This window comes from Chrysemys picta, chromosome 6, assembly GCF_011386835.1.
Source record: "Chrysemys picta bellii isolate R12L10 chromosome 6, ASM1138683v2, whole genome shotgun sequence".
Taxonomy (NCBI): Eukaryota; Metazoa; Chordata; order Testudines; family Emydidae; genus Chrysemys; species Chrysemys picta.
The window spans coordinates 50,330,769-50,347,842 of record NC_088796.1 but is presented as its reverse complement, the minus strand read 5'-3'; the positions used below and the strand labels follow the sequence as shown (position 1 = coordinate 50,347,842).

The window sequence follows — 17,074 nt, the reverse complement described above, 5'->3', positions numbered from 1 at the left end:
AGGCAAAAGACAAAGTTTTCAGTAGACTCATTCCCTTAGCCTTAATACATTTCTTCCCTTTCCTGTTAATTAATTTACAGTAGGAAAATGTAAAGGTATCTACAGTTCTACTTGTAAAGTTGGAAACATAACGGAAATACAAAACAGTGTAACTCTGATTTTTCCATCTCTATACTGCTCTAGCAGCAAATGTGGGAAATTCACCAAAATGGAAGACAATTTGAAGGGGAAGAACTCAAAAAATTAAAACAGATCATAAATGAAAGTATCTAAACTCCACAGATGAGAACCAAAGTTAAGAGGCTTAAGGCAAAAAAGATGTGAATCCAATCACTGTCCAAAGAGGTTTAAGCCAAAAAGTCGGAAGAATAACTTTTAAACTAGGGCTGTCAATTAATTGCAGTTAACTCACACTATTTACTCAAAAACATTAATCACGATTAAAAAGTTAATCGCAATTAATCACAGTTTTAATTGCACTGTTAAACAATAGAATACCAATTGAAATGTATTAAATATTTTGGATTTTTTTATATTTTCATATATATTCTATTCTGTGTTGTCATTGAAATCGAAGTTTTTTATTCAAATATTTGCACTGTAAAAATGATAAACAAAAGAAATAGTATTTTTCAATTCACCTCATACAAGTACTGTAATGCAATCCCTTTGTCGTGAAAGTGCAATTTACAAACGTAGATTTTTTTTGTTACATAACTTGTTCAGCCAATCGCTAAGACAAACAAGTTTGTTCACATTTAGAGAAGATAATGCTGCCCTCTTCTTATTTACGTCACCAGAAAGTGAGAACAGGCATTTGCATGACACTTTTGTACATGCTAAACATTTGTGTGCCCTTTCATGCTTCAGCCACCATTCCAGAGGACATGCTTATGACGCTTGTTAAAAAAAAGAATGCGTTTAAATGTGTGACTGACTCCTTGGGGGATAATTGTATGTCCCCTCCTCTGGTTTACCCACATTCTGCCACATATTTCATGTTATAGAAGTCTCGAATGATGACCCAGCACATGATGTACATTTTAAGAACACTTTCACTGCTGATCTGACAAAATGCAAAGAAGGTACCAATGTGAGATTTCGAAAGATAGCTACAGCACTCGACCCAAGGTTTAAGAATCTGAAGTGCCTTTCAAAATCTGAGAGGGATGAGGTGCAGAGCATGCTTTCAGAAGTCTTAAAAGAGCAACGCTCCGATGCAGAAACTACAGAACCCAAACCACCAAAAAAGAAAATCAACCTTCTGCTGGTGGCATCTGACTCAGATAATGAAAATGAACATGCGTCGGTATACACTGCTTTGGATTGTTATCGAGCAGAACCCGACATCAGCATGGAAGTATGTCCCCTGGAATGTTGGTTGAAGCATGAAGAGACATATGAATCTCTAGAGCATCTGGCACATAAATATCTTGCGACGCCAGCTATAGCACTGCCATGAGAACATCTGTTCTCACTTTCAGGTGACTGTAAGTAAGAAGCAGGCAGCATTATCTCCCATCAAACCTGTTTGTCTTAGCGATTGGCTGAACAAGAAGTAGAACTGAGTGGACTTGTAGGATCTGAAGTTTTACATTGTTTTGTTTTTGAGTGCAGTTATGTAACAAAACAAAAAAAAGAAGCAGGCAGGATTATCTCCTGCAAATGGAAACAAACTTGTTTGTCTGAGCAATTGGCTGAACAATAAGTAGGACTGAGTGGACTTGCAGGCTCTAACGTTGTACATTGTTTTATTTTTGAATGCTGTTTTGTTTGCACATAATTCTACATCTGTAAGTTTAACTTTCATGATAAAGAGATTGCACTACAGTATTTGTATTTGGTGAATTGAAAAATACTATTTCTTTTGTTTTTTTACAGTGCAAATACTTGTAATCAAAAATAAATATAAAGTGAGCACTGTACACTTTGTATTCTGTGCTGTAATTGAAATCAATATATTTGAAAATGTAGAAAACATCCAAAAATATTTAAATGGTATTCTTATTGTTTAACAGTGCGATTAATCATGCAATTAATTTTTTTAATTGCTTGACAGCCCTATTTTAAACTGCTATGAAATTCAAAGCCCACTTTTGATAAACAAAGAACAATTTGAGTAAACTCTACCTACATATAAAACTTCCATCATATGGAAGTAGTGAGGGGCAGTATTACTGAAATAATGTTTCTAATGAAAGCACAGTTGTAGATAATAAGATGGTTAAAATCCAAGATGTATGCTTGCAGAGAGTCTGAACAATTATCTGAGACACTGACTGTGGATATTCTGAACATCCTCAACACAGAAACGTATCAGTATTATTATACGTTACAGCAAATTATGCCTTAATTCTTCAATAATTAAACACAATGATGAACTCAGGCAATATTTTAATATACTATAATGTCTTAAAAGGACAGTCAGCTTAAAAATTGTACATTACAAATGTCTTTACCTATGTCACTAAAAACATTTTTGACTATTAAAAGTGAAAAAATATTAAAAATTCAATTTGCTAGTTACAATGGATGACCTTTGTTTTCTTTTTCAGTTACTTTGAACTTGAACAATAAAATCACTAAAGTCAGTTTCACTTTCTTTTTAAATCAGTTGCCTTTCAGGATCTTAGTGCTGCAATATTTAGGTTTAAACATAGCTCCCCAGTATTTGATTTGTTTAAAAACTGATTTCATTGGCATTTAAAATACCGAGGAAACATTCCTGTTAGTCTTAGGTTTTATAAAATCTTATTTTAAGAGCTTTAAATTTAGGACCATATTTTAGTTTAGTTTCTCATAAAGCAGTCTACAAGAAATCTAATCAGCAATTTCTTCTTTTCATTTTGAGAAACATTTTCTTCTCTTGCTTTCATAGTTAGAAAAAACAACAACAACAAAAACCCAAAACAAACCAAAAACCATCAGATTCTACTTTTCATTGTAAACTCACTCTAAAAAATTTAGCCATTCAGCATTGCAGTCAAGGACTAGCTGCTCCCGGAGCTGATTCAGATGTCTGTAATTCTCTACAATAAAAGGAGAGTGGAAACGGCTGACAGCTTTTGTGCTAGAAGAGAAGAAAAAAAAGCAAGGTTACTAAGCAATCAATTATGCCATCAATGTGGAAAATTAGACTAGTTTTCTTATTCTCTGTGAGCCTTGAAAATAAATAGATATAAAAAAATGCATGTTCTATTATTGTAGTGCTGAACTCTCTTGATTCCAATAATCTTTATTGTAAATAAAGTACTTGGTTACTATGGTGCATTCAGTGCAGAAAGCTTCTGAAATACATTTCAGAATGGAATATAAATGGCCAAAGAGCATGGCATACAATATTCTGCTTAGCAACAGAGGTTTATCTTCTTTAAAAAAGCACAAATGGGTGACTTTTTGTGACTAATAGTGATTGTACTTATAACATAAACATCAAACAATTTCACAATGATGACCTCACTGAGGAAGATTTATTGGTAGCCTAAGGCAAAGTTAGTAAACACAGGCTGTGTGTTGATGAATGCTAGTTTGATTTGGGATACCTTTTTAAAAAATAAAATCTCTTTTTTGACATTAGCACACATTATCTTGCAAGTTACAGAGTAATTATAATGTATTGTTTAAGACCTTAGTTATAGGCTACTGTATATACTTTTCTTATTGTTGCTCTTCCATAAACCAATAGCCAAACAGCACGTAACTGGAGCATGCTTTATTATGCCTATTACTGGGTTAGATAATATTAAAGAATATTATTCCTCTCTCGATTACCTTGACCATTCAAGTACTAAGTGACCTTGCTAGTCATCTGTGCAATTGTGATCACATATTACATTTTTCATTTTTAAGGTGCTCAACACACTATTTAAATAATACATCAGAAGTCAGAGAAGGAAAAAACCAATTAGATCATCGAGTCCATCCTCGTCTCATCGACCAGAAACTCCACCCCCCACCCAAATAGCTAAAGCAATTCTTATGTAATATAATCAACAAAGCAAGCAAGGAGTGTAAAATGACATTTTAATGACAATAATTTCATTCAGATAGCCATCTAAAGATATGACATTTGTGTAAGTTTATAGCTCTGAATAAATAAATATAAAACCCACCATGATTATGTGAATAGGGTACTGTGTGTGCATGTATGTGTACACACACACATATGTATAGCATATATATTATGGAATACAAACAAATTAAGAAAAATAATTTGCACACAAATTTCTATTGAGGTGGGTTTTTTTTTTCAGGGTCAAATATAATATTGTTGTTAAAGCTCTATCCTGCTAAACATTTCTTCCAGGAACTCAACTTCCCAGTATTTCACAGACTTTACTATAACTGTGTTACTTAAAGGGTTTTTTTTTTTTGTTTAATTGCTTTTTAAAACTGTTTAAGGTTGGGCAAATAGAAAAATATATACTACCTACATTTTAATAATAAAAGAAGAATTATATTATAGTTCTGTCTATGTGTTTGAACAAAAATTAAAGACATTTTTACATACCTACCAACCTTAACCCAATCCGAGGGTACAGAAGATAAGAGTGAATTCTTGACTTCTATCAGAAACTAAAATAAATAAAAAATGTTTACACTTTAAAGATGTGATTATTAGACTATTCAACCAAGTTCTTCATACACAAAAATGTCTGTGTGCAAGGAATATTATTTGACTCCTGGTAGAGTTCACAATTATGATGAACTATGTCCACATGCTTAAGAAGACACAGCCCAGCCCCAAATATATTCAAACTGGGGGGATTTTGAAGAAAACATCCTGTATGCCTGGGGTCTGCACAAACAAGTTATCTTTTTTCATTCTCACTCCAATCTCCCATACAGAAAACAAATCCCTTTTCTCTGAATACCTGATGGCCATTAACTAGCCAGAGGCTAAGTTCCAGCATAATCCATGCACAGTTATTTCTCTGTATACAGTGGATTTATGCAAGCCCTTTACTCTGACTGGCTACTGCAAATGCCCCTATTCTGACTGGATACTGTGTTTAGAAACCCTCAGTGATAGGTCTACAACTAACAGGGATTCATAAACTCCTGACCATCTTCCCACTCACACTAACCTGAAATATCAAATACAATCCAATTTAAAGAGAGATTACTTTCTAAGTAGGAGTCTTCCACCAGGGTAAATGAGGAATTGGGGAAGCAATACATTCAGAAGACAGGGTTTAGTGTGGGTAATGGGGTAAGGAAAGTGTCAGAAACTGAGGCAGCTATATTTGCTGTGGGCATGGTGACTGAGAATTAAAAGGAGTGGTCAGAGAGTGTGCAGAAATTCATAGGAGACAAGTACAGCATGGGGGTAAAAGTAAGAAGAGAACATTTCAGTATAACAACTTGAAGCTGTGTCCTCTTAACCCAGTGATAACTGGAGCTGGTTGGAAATTTTTCAAAGGAATGTTTTTCCATTGGAAAATGCCAATTCATTAAAATCAAAATGTTGCTGATTTCTTTCATGACAAAAATAGACAATATACGAAGTGACCTTCTCCCGCACTTTGGTTTCCTCCCTTCTCCCCACTACATTCTCCTCCTCCTCTCCAGTCACAGATGCAGAAGATTCTCGTCTGTACTTCTCCTCTAGCCTCTCCACTTGCACCAGGGTCCCCAACCCATCCCATTTTCATCTCCTCCCATACTCTTCTCTTTAACCTACAGGCCTTTCCCCTAACAATACAGACATGCTTTAGTCTCTCCCATCTTAAAAAAAAATCCTTTCCTTAACTCCACTTGCCTCTCCAACCACCACCCCAACTCTCCCTTCTTTTCACTCCTAAACTCACCAAGAACACAAAGTGTAGAGTGTTCACTTTATATTACTATTTTTATTACAAATATTTGCTCTGTAGAAAAGATGAACAAAAGATATTGCAACCTAGAAGTCGAAGCATGAAGGGGCATATGAATGTTTAGCATAGCTGGCACTTAAATACCTTGCAACACCAGCTACAACAGTGCCATTTGAATGTCTGTTCTCACTTTCAGGTGACTAAGTAAGAAGCGGGCAGCATTATCTCCCATCAAACCTGTTTGTCTTAGCGACTGGCTGAACAAGTAGAAGAACTGAGTAGGCTTGTAGGCTCTACAGTTTTACATTGTTTTGGTTTTGAGTGCAATTATGTAAAAAAAAATTCGACATTTGTAAGTTGCACTTTCATGATAAAGAGATTGCACTACAGTACTTGTATGAGGTGAACTGAAAAATACTATTCATCTTTTTTACAGTGCAAATATTGGTAATCAAAAATAATCAAGTGAGCACTGTACACTTTGTATTCTGTGTTACAATTTGAAATCAATATTTGAATATGTAGAAAAACATCCAAAAATATTTATAATAAATTTAGATTGGTATTTTATGATCAGTGCAATTAAAACTGCGATTAATTGCAATTAATTTTTTAATCAAGTTAATTTGTTTTGAGTGAGTCGCTTGACTTAACTGCGATTGACAGCCCTACAAACAACGTATGTTATACAATTAATTAGATACCAGAACATACTACTTTGGAATTTTTAGTCAATTGTGACCTAAATGAAATACTACCAGATTGTCGGGGCTTTCTCGAAAAGAGCCAGAGACTTTTACACTTCATAGTAGTATATTATTATTTATGCTATGCCAGAGATGGTATTTTCTAAATAAGAACAAAAGGTCACTAATTCCAAAACTTTACAATTGAAACTAAATTATCACACCCAGAAAAAATAAGTAATGGGTCAAGGGAGAGATGTGGGAAAGAGTAGGTTAGAACAGTGAAGATTATGTGAAATATTTATTGTTACATATTGTGTGACCCATGTTAGTTATTTTTTTAAAAAGTCAGTAAGTGAGATAGACTTGAGAAAGAAGGGAGGTGTTCTCAGATGAAAGAATTCTGCTGTAAAAAGAATTTTCAGCAGAGATTAGATTAATACACAATCCGACCACCTTTAGGACATACTGCAAGACTCCCCTATTTGATAAAGCTTTTCCACTATAACCACTATGATTTAGATAACCAACCTTCCCCACCACACGAACACAACCCAGCAATCACCCCAAACATAGCCTCCTGTAACCAGGGAAAGAAGAACAAGAACAGAATACTCCATGAAGTCTACTATGGACACACTATACAGCCCTGTTTACCTGGGAAGAATTTAGATGCTACAATTGTCACTATAAAATCCCTAAAATAGATTAATTAGATAATGAGATAGCTACAGGTAGGAGCAACGCTGTGTAGGGGCTTGAAAGTGAAGAGAGTAAACTGTTTCTAACAACAATAGGGTTGCTGGTATGCTGGTTTTACAGCTTTTTAAAACAGCTTGCCTCCTGATTAACTTCAATATATTGATATGATGGAGCACTGCAATCGTCCCATACTCTGTCCATATTTATTATCTAATGAACTCAAACAGCCTACAATCACCAAATTAGTCAGTATGTGTTCCTAACACCTGTAGCAAGAAGTGAATGTAGAGATTTCAAGATCTCCTAGAAATACTGAATGCTAATGCTTTTTCACCCTTTAATTCTTAGCTCAATCAGATAAGCACTTAGAGTATTTTATTAAATGGTAGCTGAAGCACTGCTTATGCCATACAGGAAGCAAACAGTTGCCAGATGCAGCAAATACTTTCTAATCCTTGCATGAAACAAACAGTGCTGCTATCACTAACTGGACAGCCCTCTGTTCTGTTTTGTGCCTAAAATGAATTGCATTAGATGTCTGGAAACAAAAGATTAGATAGATATGGGTGTAACTTCATATGTTATGGAAAAATACATCTGCCAAATGGAGCTTTATCTGAATTCCAAAAGGAAGTTACCACAAAATTTACGTCAATAGGAGTTGTGGACACCTACTGCCTCTGAAAATCATGTCCCGTGCTTAGGTTCTTAAGTATGGCTTTAGAAGCCATTCTTTAAGCATCTGGTTTATAAAATTTTGGCCTATGGTTCTCTACAGGATGATGCGTTTTCTACCCAGAATGTCCTGATTGGAAAGGTGAATAGCTAAAGTCTTTCCTACAGCTTTCCAGGAGAGTATACCCCTCTTCCTCAACAAATGCCAGCGAATACGTCTTTCAAACTAAATATGAACAGCAAAGCTGTGATGTTATGGGTGTAATATAATCGCTCATTGAAAGGTGACAGGGCCAGAAAGAGTTAATTGCCTCCCAGACTGACCTAACCCATGGCTGAACTTTAGAGACTGGTTAGGAAGATATGTAAATGAACAGAGCTTTGAAATTCAAGTTTGCATTGTTAGAGATAGAAGGATAGATGTTTGCTCAGGTCTTGTGATGTAAGCAAACAAGTCTTGTCTATTGCTACAGCTTTGATTCAAAGATCAAAAAAGGAATATTAACATTTAGGAAGATACTTGAGTGAAATAGTATTATTGTCTATAGGTCTCTTTGAAGGTTGTGGTAACCTGTATCTGAACTGTTTAATGAATAAATTACCCTGTGCTAATTGCCAGGATGTTTGGAAGAAGGAGAGTTAAGCCTATTGTTTTCTCAGGCCAAAAGGCTGCTGGAAATGTGTAAGAACCCTGGGACACGATCGTGCTTCATCTCAGATCTGCTTTGGGTTTCAAGAGGAGGAAACCTTAAGACACAAGGATTGAGATCGCCAGTCACTGACTGGAGTCACCCTGAATATGGGCATTGGACTATAACCTATGGACTATTTCTAAAAGGACTTTTGGTAACTACAAGCTCATCTCTGCTGTGTATCTGAACCTCAAGAATTGAATTCAAGTCCGTATGTATATTGATCTTTTAACCAACTCTCTCTCTTTTCTTTTTTTAATAAACTTTAGCTTAGTTAATAAGAATTGACTATAAGCGTGTATTTTGGGCAAGATCTAAGTTATAATTGGACCTGGGTATATGGCTGATCCTTTGGGATTGGAAGAACTTTTTCTTTTATATGATGAGATAAGATTTTCAGTAATCAGCATCATATCTGACAGGTGTGTCTGGATGGAGGCCTGAGGCTGGGTACTTTAAGGGAACTGCGTTGTTTGGACTTCTGAGTAACCAGTGAGGTACTACAGAAGCTGTTTTGTGCTGGCTTGGTAAATCTAAGTATTGGAATATCCACCAGCGTTTAGGGTTTGTCTGCCCCGTTCTGTTTGCAGTGCACCCTAATTGAGTGACCTCAGCAGGCTCTGATTGACCCTAATTGAGTGACCTCAGCAGGGTAGCACCGTCACAAAAGCCAAAATGGAAAATAAGTTAAGCAGAGATTTCTAGGGTGCATCCATTACAGAGAAGAACATTACCAGTAATTCACTTTGTCAGAGCCCTTCCTCTTCTCCCATCCTGCGGATAAGACAACAAGCCACATAGCACTCTCTACGAGGATGAGTGGAAGGCAAATAGTGAAAAGCAGAGGTACAGTTATAAGTTAGAAGAATACTCAATTCCCAGCCCTTCAGTAAATTTTAAATGCATCAATTCCCAGCACAAAGAGAATCCCGCATAGCGCAAGGGGAGGAGGAAGGGATTCAGGGTGGGAGAAAAGTAGGGATTATGAGAAACTGAATTACTAGTGAGTAATTTTCCCTTGTCATTCATTCCCTTCTTCTCCCATCTTATCAATAAATGTAGGCTCAACCAGCGGATATAGAAAGCAGTCTCCTACGAGGAGACGGGCTTGCATGAGAAGTGACTTGAAAATCTTTAGGAGTTAACTCTGCCCCATCACCTAAATTCACCTAAGAAAGTGTGATGAAATTGTTAGGCAGGAATTATGTGACCCTTGAGTTTTTCAGTGTAGGGACCTCAGCCCTCTTAGCCCGGAGGTAAAAAGGTGGAGTCATGAGCAAATGTTCACAAGTCAGATTAATACATTACCTTAGTTAATGACTGATACAGGATTGGTAGCCAGCCATCCTACTTTGGGTCTTGGAAATGGACAAACAGTTCTTGTCTTCCTAAAGCAGCTCCCCCTGTGGGCATACACCTTTACCCCGCTATAACGCGACCTGATATAACACGGGTTCGCATATAGCGTGGTAGCAGTGGGGCTCTGGCGGCGCTTTAAAGGGTCTGGGTCTCCGGCTGCTGTGGGGAGCTCCAGGCCCTTTAAATCACCGCTCGAGCCCTGCTGCCGCAGCCGGCGATTTAAAGGGCCTGGAGCTCCCCGCAGCAGCTGGAGCCCGGAACTCTTTAAATCACCACCAGAGCCCTGCCGCCCCTACCCCGATATAACGGGTTTCAGCTATAATGCGGTAGGGATTTTTGGCTTCCCACGACCACGTTATAGTAGGGTAGAGGTGTACCTCTGGGCAATTATGAACAGGGGTCAGGAGGACATCACCACTCTGCTCTTTCCATATTATTATATAGAAAAGAGGTTTTGGCTAGATCAGAGGGGGGGTCTCTAGGGAGGTTCCAGTATGGAAAAGGATGAGAATTTCTTTTTCTTAAAGTTATAAATTTGTTTCTGAAAGTTGTACCAAGTAGGTAAAATTCAGTGGCTCACTCCTTATCCAGAGAATGTAGTTTCTTTAAAGGAAATGAGAGGGATTTGTGTATTGGGTAAACAGGGCACAGGCTCTTTAACAGGGATGTTCAAAACTGTTCAGGAAGAAATTACTGAGGCAATTGAAACACCACCTTGTTATGTGAAAGACTAAGAATGAAGAGTCAAATTAGAAAGCTTAATTCAGCAACATGCTAAACTGAGGTTTAGCAACTAAATGAGCTACTTTCATAGTCAACACAAGCAAGATAAACTTTCATGCATGTCTTCACAGACTCGGAAGCACAGGAGGTCAGTTCAATTAAGGGATAATGCATCTCAAAACTGGTCTCTGTCTTTGAACTTGGAGGAATAAAGGACAGATGCAAAAGCTTACTGGACCTCTGAACATCAAGACAGCTGAAACCAGAACTCAGAAAGGAAAGTTCAGACTCAAATTGAAAAGAAACTCTCAGACTTGTACTACGGAACAACAGGAGGGTGCATGCCTATTGATTAGAAAAGTACATGCAGACCTATGATTAATCTCCTTGAGTGAAGGCTTGAGGGTGAAGTGCATCTCTGTATTTACTTCACTTATTTTTCAGGATATAATGTTCAGGGAGATGGAGCTGAATAATTGAACTAGATTCTGGAGAAAATCATGAGTGATTAGGTGGGCCCCAATATGTGCTTCACTGCAACATCTTGGAGTTTGGAGGACAGGGATTCTGAAGACACTTGAGGCAACTAGGATGGATAATAGGGAATAAACTTCTTCCCCCAATTCCAGAAAGAATCCTGACAATGGGCTAAAGGCCCAAGAGAATCTGGTGTCCCTGGCACACCAATTCACAGAAGGAGTTCCGCACCAATGGGAAAATACTCCCTAGTGCACACCACTTTGCCCCAGGACAAAGGAATGGAACGTATGAGCTCTGGGATTCTCTTTCTCTTTTACCAGAAAGATAAAAAGTAGCAGATAAAAACAGAGCTAAGGTCTGAAACATAGGTCTGCTCTCAGTGCTTCTGGGACAAAGGGAGTTGCAACTTAAAGCCATTATAAAACAACTATCACCTCCTGATTCTCCATATAAACTATCTGGTGATTCCAGATTGTATCCCTCGTTCTGTAGCATTCCCTACAAAAGATTCCGGGTGAGTCATGTGACACTCCAGAGTCTCAGTCTCCCCATCCATAAAATGAAGAAAACAATCCTTTTCTGTCTCCCAGTGGAGTTAACTGTCCCCCCAGTCTCTCACACAACCATTGTGGGTTATGGGAAAACTTGTCTGTTCATCCCACGGGAGTTGACTGAAGTGTTTTGTGTCATTTTAGCCCCCCAACACAGCCAGCTGACCCATTATGTGTCCGCATGCTCCCAGAAGCCAGCGCCAGCAACATGGATCCTGATCTGGAGGAAGAATTTCTCTACCTCGCACTGTTAGTTCTATTTCAGGAATCAGGCAGAGCCCCTGTAAGACACAGGTGGACATTTTACCAGCAGTTTTTAAACTGACAAAGGCACTTCTCAGAGAGTGATTCTCCCCAGGCAGACTGGTGCTTCTGGAGCAGGGCCACAAGCACAGACTGGTTGGATCACATTGTCACGTGGACCTGGGATGACCAATAGTGGATCCAGCACTTCCGTGTGAAGCAGCATATATTCCAGGAGGTTTATGATCAGTTTGTCCCAATATTCCAGTACTAGGACATCCTCATGAGAGAGGCCAGGCTGATCCAGAAGCAAGTTGTTGTAGTCATCTGGAAACTGGCCATCCTAGAATACTATAGTTGGCAGCCGGTATCAAGCGGAGTGTCCCAAGGGTCGGTCCTGGGACAGGTTTTGTTCAATATCTTCATGAATGATCTGTAGGATGGCATGGATTGCTCCCTCAGCAAGTCTGCAGATGACACTAAACTGAGAGAAGTGGTAGATACGCTGGAGGGTAGGGATAGGATACAGAGGGAGCTAGACAAATTAGAGGACTGGGCCAAAAGAAATCTGATGAGCTTCAATAAGGACAAGTGCAGAGTCCTGCACTTAGGACGGAATAATCCCATGCACTGCTACAGTCTAGAGACTGAGTGGCTAGGCAGCAGTTCTGCAGAAAAGGACCTAGGGGTTACAGTGGACTAGAAGCTGGATATGAGTCAACAGTGTGCCCTTGTTACCAAGAAGGCTAATGGCGTTTTAGGCTGTATAAGTACAAGCACTGCCAGCAGATCGAGGGGCATGATCATTCCCCTCTATTCAGCATTGATGAGGCCTCATCTGGAACACTGTATCCACACTACAAGAAGGATGTTGAAAATTGGGAAATGTCCAGCAGAGGGCAACAAAAAGGATTAGGGGGCTGGAGCACATGATTTATGAGGAGAGGCTGAGGGAACTGGAATTATTTAGTTTGCAGAAGAGAAGAATGAGGGGGGATTTGATAGCTGCTTTCAACTACCTGAAAGGGGGGGGTCCAAAGAGGATGGATCTAGACTGTTCTCAGATGACAGAACAAGGGGCAATGGTCTCAAGTTGCACTGGGGGAGGTTTAGGTTGGATATTAGGAAAAACTTTTTCACTAGGAGGGTGGTGAAGCACTGGAATGGGTTACCTAGGGAAGTGGTGGACTCTCCGTCCTTAGAGATTTTTAAGGTCAGGCTTGACAAAGCCCTGGCTAGGATGATTTAGTTGGGAACTGGTTCTGCTTTGAGCAGGGGGTTGGACTAGATGACCTTTTGAGGTCCCTTCCAAGCCTGATATTCTATGATTCTATAGATTTGTGACTAACCAGTTTGGAGCTGGCAAATCAATTGTGGGGGTTGTTGTGGCAGAGCTTTGTGAGGCAATCAGGACTGTGATGTATCCAAAGACTGGAGGCATTACAAATGTTCCTGAAATAATAGCTGGTTTTGAGAGAATGGGCTTTCCAAACTGCACTGGGGCCTCTGATGAGACTCACATGCCTATAATTTGGTCTTCGCAAGGAGCACATAAACCACTGCAGCATAATTATACAGGCTCTAGTCAACCACAGGGGTTGATTCATGGACACTAACATGGGTTGCACTGGCAGGGTGCGTGATGCGAGATCAAGGTTAGGCTTGACAAAGCCCTGGCTGGGATGATTTAGTTGGGGATTGGTCCTGCTTTGAGCAGGGGGTTGGACTAGATGACCTCCTGAGGTCCCTTCCAACCCTGATATTCTGTGATTCTATGATTCTACAGGATAGCAGATGTACCTAGGGAGATTGTGGAGGCTCCTTCATTGGATATTTTCAAAAGGATGCTGGATAGCCATCTGTCTTGGATGGTTTAGACACAACAAATCCTGCATCTTGGAAGGGGATTAGACTAGATGACCTTTTCTATCCCTTCTAACCGTATGATTCTACTCCCCCATTGGTCTGTGTATACCCATCTGCTATCTTATACTTATCCTGCAAGCTCTCTGGGACACAGATCATATTTTTGTTCTGTGTTTGTACAGCATCTAATACAATAGGTCCTGGTCCATTGCTAGGACTCTTAAGTACTACAGTAATAGAAATAATAAATAAAAAAGAATGAGAGAAGAGAGGGACAAATTACAAATTTTTACCAGTTCCTTAAAGATTATTTTTCTTTTCTGTAAAATTCTTTTAATGCTGTGCTTCCTGGTTCAATAAAAATATCCCAGAATATAACATCAGAAATGTTTTACCAAAAGTCTCAATGCAACCATGTTAACAGTCTTTGGAAGCCAAATACTGATGGAAGCAAACTATTCATGAACCAAACTGAACTGTACTAAAAAGAATTCCATCCCCACAAAACCCTGAAGACACTGCAAAGACAGAATATCCATGGTGAATTAAATAAAAAAGCGGTAAGGTAAGGACAATATTATTAAAAATAACAAGACAATAAGACAATGCATCCCAACAGACTTCTTCTCGCAGCCGGAATTGTTTTTTATCTAGTGACATGGTTTAATTAATCTTTCAGGTAAATGTAAGTTATTTTTTTGGCATGCACTGGTAGGCATATATAAATATCACTTAGGTCATTTTGTGTATTACCTCTTGTCCTGACACTGTAACATACTCTGCATGAGGGTTCTTTATCATTTGTCGTATTTCTTGCAGATGAAATTGGATCTGGGAAATCACCTTCTGAATGTCATCCTTCTGCTTTCTGATAGTAGGGAAGTCTGTAAGATCCTTGAACAATTGGGTTTTATCTCCAGTTCTATTTATAGGAAACAGAAAAATGATGTATTCCAGAATTCTGTTTCGATATAATTGTTTATTTCCATCAATAAACACAAGTTATCTGGTACCCATATAGTTTTGAGTGTACCATATTATGTATTTGCTCCTCTCTCCTTTCAAAATGCATAAAACATGTAACTTCACAAGGAGAAAAACATGCATTCCACAGATATGGTCTAACTGAAAGAGTATACTACACTTATAAATTACACACAGAATAAAGCCACCCATGTTAGTGTTTTTAAATCAAGCACTCAAAAGTTAGAAAATGACAGAATGAAGGAAGCTGCCTGTGCACCTTTATTTTGGCCCCCTTGTGCGTATGCATTATAAGATTGACTTTGATTACATGATCACATACTATTTTTCCACCTTAATAAGTCACTACCATCCCCACCTATAATAGAAATATTTCTAATTTTAGAACAAATACAAAAATATAATCTTCTGATGTCATAGCATAGCTGCCACATTTGTAATCTGATCAGAGATAGAAAAGCTGTTAGCACATCAATAGTACAGCTTCTGTGTTTTTACAGACCTAGAAAAGACATATAATAAAGTGGACAGAAGGATGCTCACACCAGTTCTGAGAAAATATGGAGAGTCTGAGGATTTAATAACTATGGTGAAATGCCCCATATAGATCACCTACAACAGTAATCAGAACATGTTTTGGGACAACACACCCCTTTGAAGTGAAAGTGTATAGTATATAGAGCAGTATAAACAAGTCACCGTCTGCATGAAATTTTAGTTTGTATGGACTTCGCTAGTGCTTTTTATGTAGCCTGTTGTAAAACTAGGCAAATATCTAGATGTGTTGATATACCCCCGGAAGACCTCTGTGTACCCCCAGTTGAGAACCACTGGTTTAACTAATTGTAGTATATAGAAATAGTGTAGTCATTTAAGTAGTTTGTGAGTTCTGTAGTGGTGCTCACTGTTTTTTAAGTTTTAGAAGTCACTAGAAACGACTCAGAGGAGCAATCTGCATTAAGCTAGGCCTTGTATATTTACATATAGTTAATTAACATGATTATTTGGGAGCCAACTGTGCCAAATTAGTGTCGTCTTATTATTTCTGTTGTGCAATACAACACTAAACATAACACACTTTTTTTATATCTGTAACACAAAAACCAACTTTGATAAATTTAGCCTTTTTTCCTGTTCTGGGACAGCGGGTACGGCCAGCGGTAGTTGCAGCGGGGCAGCTACCAAAAGGTCCAGCAGCATTCTAAACCAGTGTTGGCGAGGCCACTTGGGGGCTATTAGGATAACCTTCACCCTTTCCTGTTTGATCTTCATGAGGACTCTGTGGATCAATGGCACTGGTGAGGTGGTGTACATCAGGGCTCCTGATCACGGGAGCAGGAAAGCGTCTGATAGGGATCCCCTGTCCATCCCCCAGAGTGAACAGAACATGTGGCATTTCCCATTCTGACAGGACGTGAACAAGTCCACCTGGGGAGTTCCCCACTTCCAGAAGATAATACTGACCGCCTACAGATGGAGCAACCACTCGTGGCGAGATGAGAAGGTCCTGCTGATATGATCCACCAAGACGTTCCTGGTGCTAGGCAGGTGTGCGGCTATCAGATGAATGGCATACCACACACAAAAATCCCAAAGGCAGAGAGCTCCTTGACAAGGGGCTGAAGATCTGGAACCACCATGCCTGATCATATAATACATTGCGGTGATATTGTCCATCAGGACCTGCACCACTTTGCCCTTCAGGTGGAACAAGAAAGCCTGGCAGCCCAGGCGAACCACTCTGAGATCCCTGACGTTGATGCGGAGGGCCAGATGGTCCCGCAACCAGTGGCCGTGGGTGCTCAGCTCGCCCAGGTGGGCTCCCCAGCCCAGGTCTGAAGCATCGCTGACCGACGGGGTCACGAAGGGGACGCCCTCCAACACCAACCTGGGGTCCAACCACCAATCCAGGGATGATCTGATGTGGTTTGGCACCCTCACTACCCAGTCCAGGTCGTGCCTGTTGGGGATGTAGACCTACACCATGTGCTGGAGATGGAGCCAAGCATGACTGACCACATATGTACACATGGCCATGTGGCCCAACAGCTGCAGGCAGGTGTGAGCTGTGGTGAGCAGGTGGTTCTCTACATGGGAGATCAGGTCCGACATGGCCTGAAAACACGCTTCTGGAAGGAAGGCTCTGGCTGTGTGGAATCGAGAACCGGCCCAATGAACTCTATTTGCTGGATGGGCAATAAGGTGGATTTTCTCTTGTTTATTAACAGGCCCAGGTCACAGCAAGTGGAACGCACCAGATCGAGGCTCCTCTGCACTTACTCCTAAGACCTTCCCTT

General features: G+C 39.4%; 1 protein-coding gene across 9 annotated transcripts in view; it reads right to left on the bottom strand.

Annotated features, from left to right (window-relative positions):
• The window catches only part of MSH3 (mutS homolog 3), a 198,101-nt gene that overhangs the window by 62,370 nt on the left and 118,657 nt on the right, over window positions 1–17,074 (bottom strand). For all 9 annotated transcript variants that reach the window (XM_065550149.1, XM_042855881.2, XM_042855882.2 and 6 more), the window contains 3 exons: window positions 14,547–14,715; window positions 4,511–4,575; window positions 2,954–3,070 (listed from right to left, as the gene is read on the bottom strand). In XM_065550149.1, coding sequence (XP_065406221.1) covers window positions 2,954–3,070; window positions 4,511–4,575; window positions 14,547–14,715 — 351 coding nt within the window. The remainder of the gene's footprint in view (window positions 1–2,953; window positions 3,071–4,510; window positions 4,576–14,546; window positions 14,716–17,074) is intronic.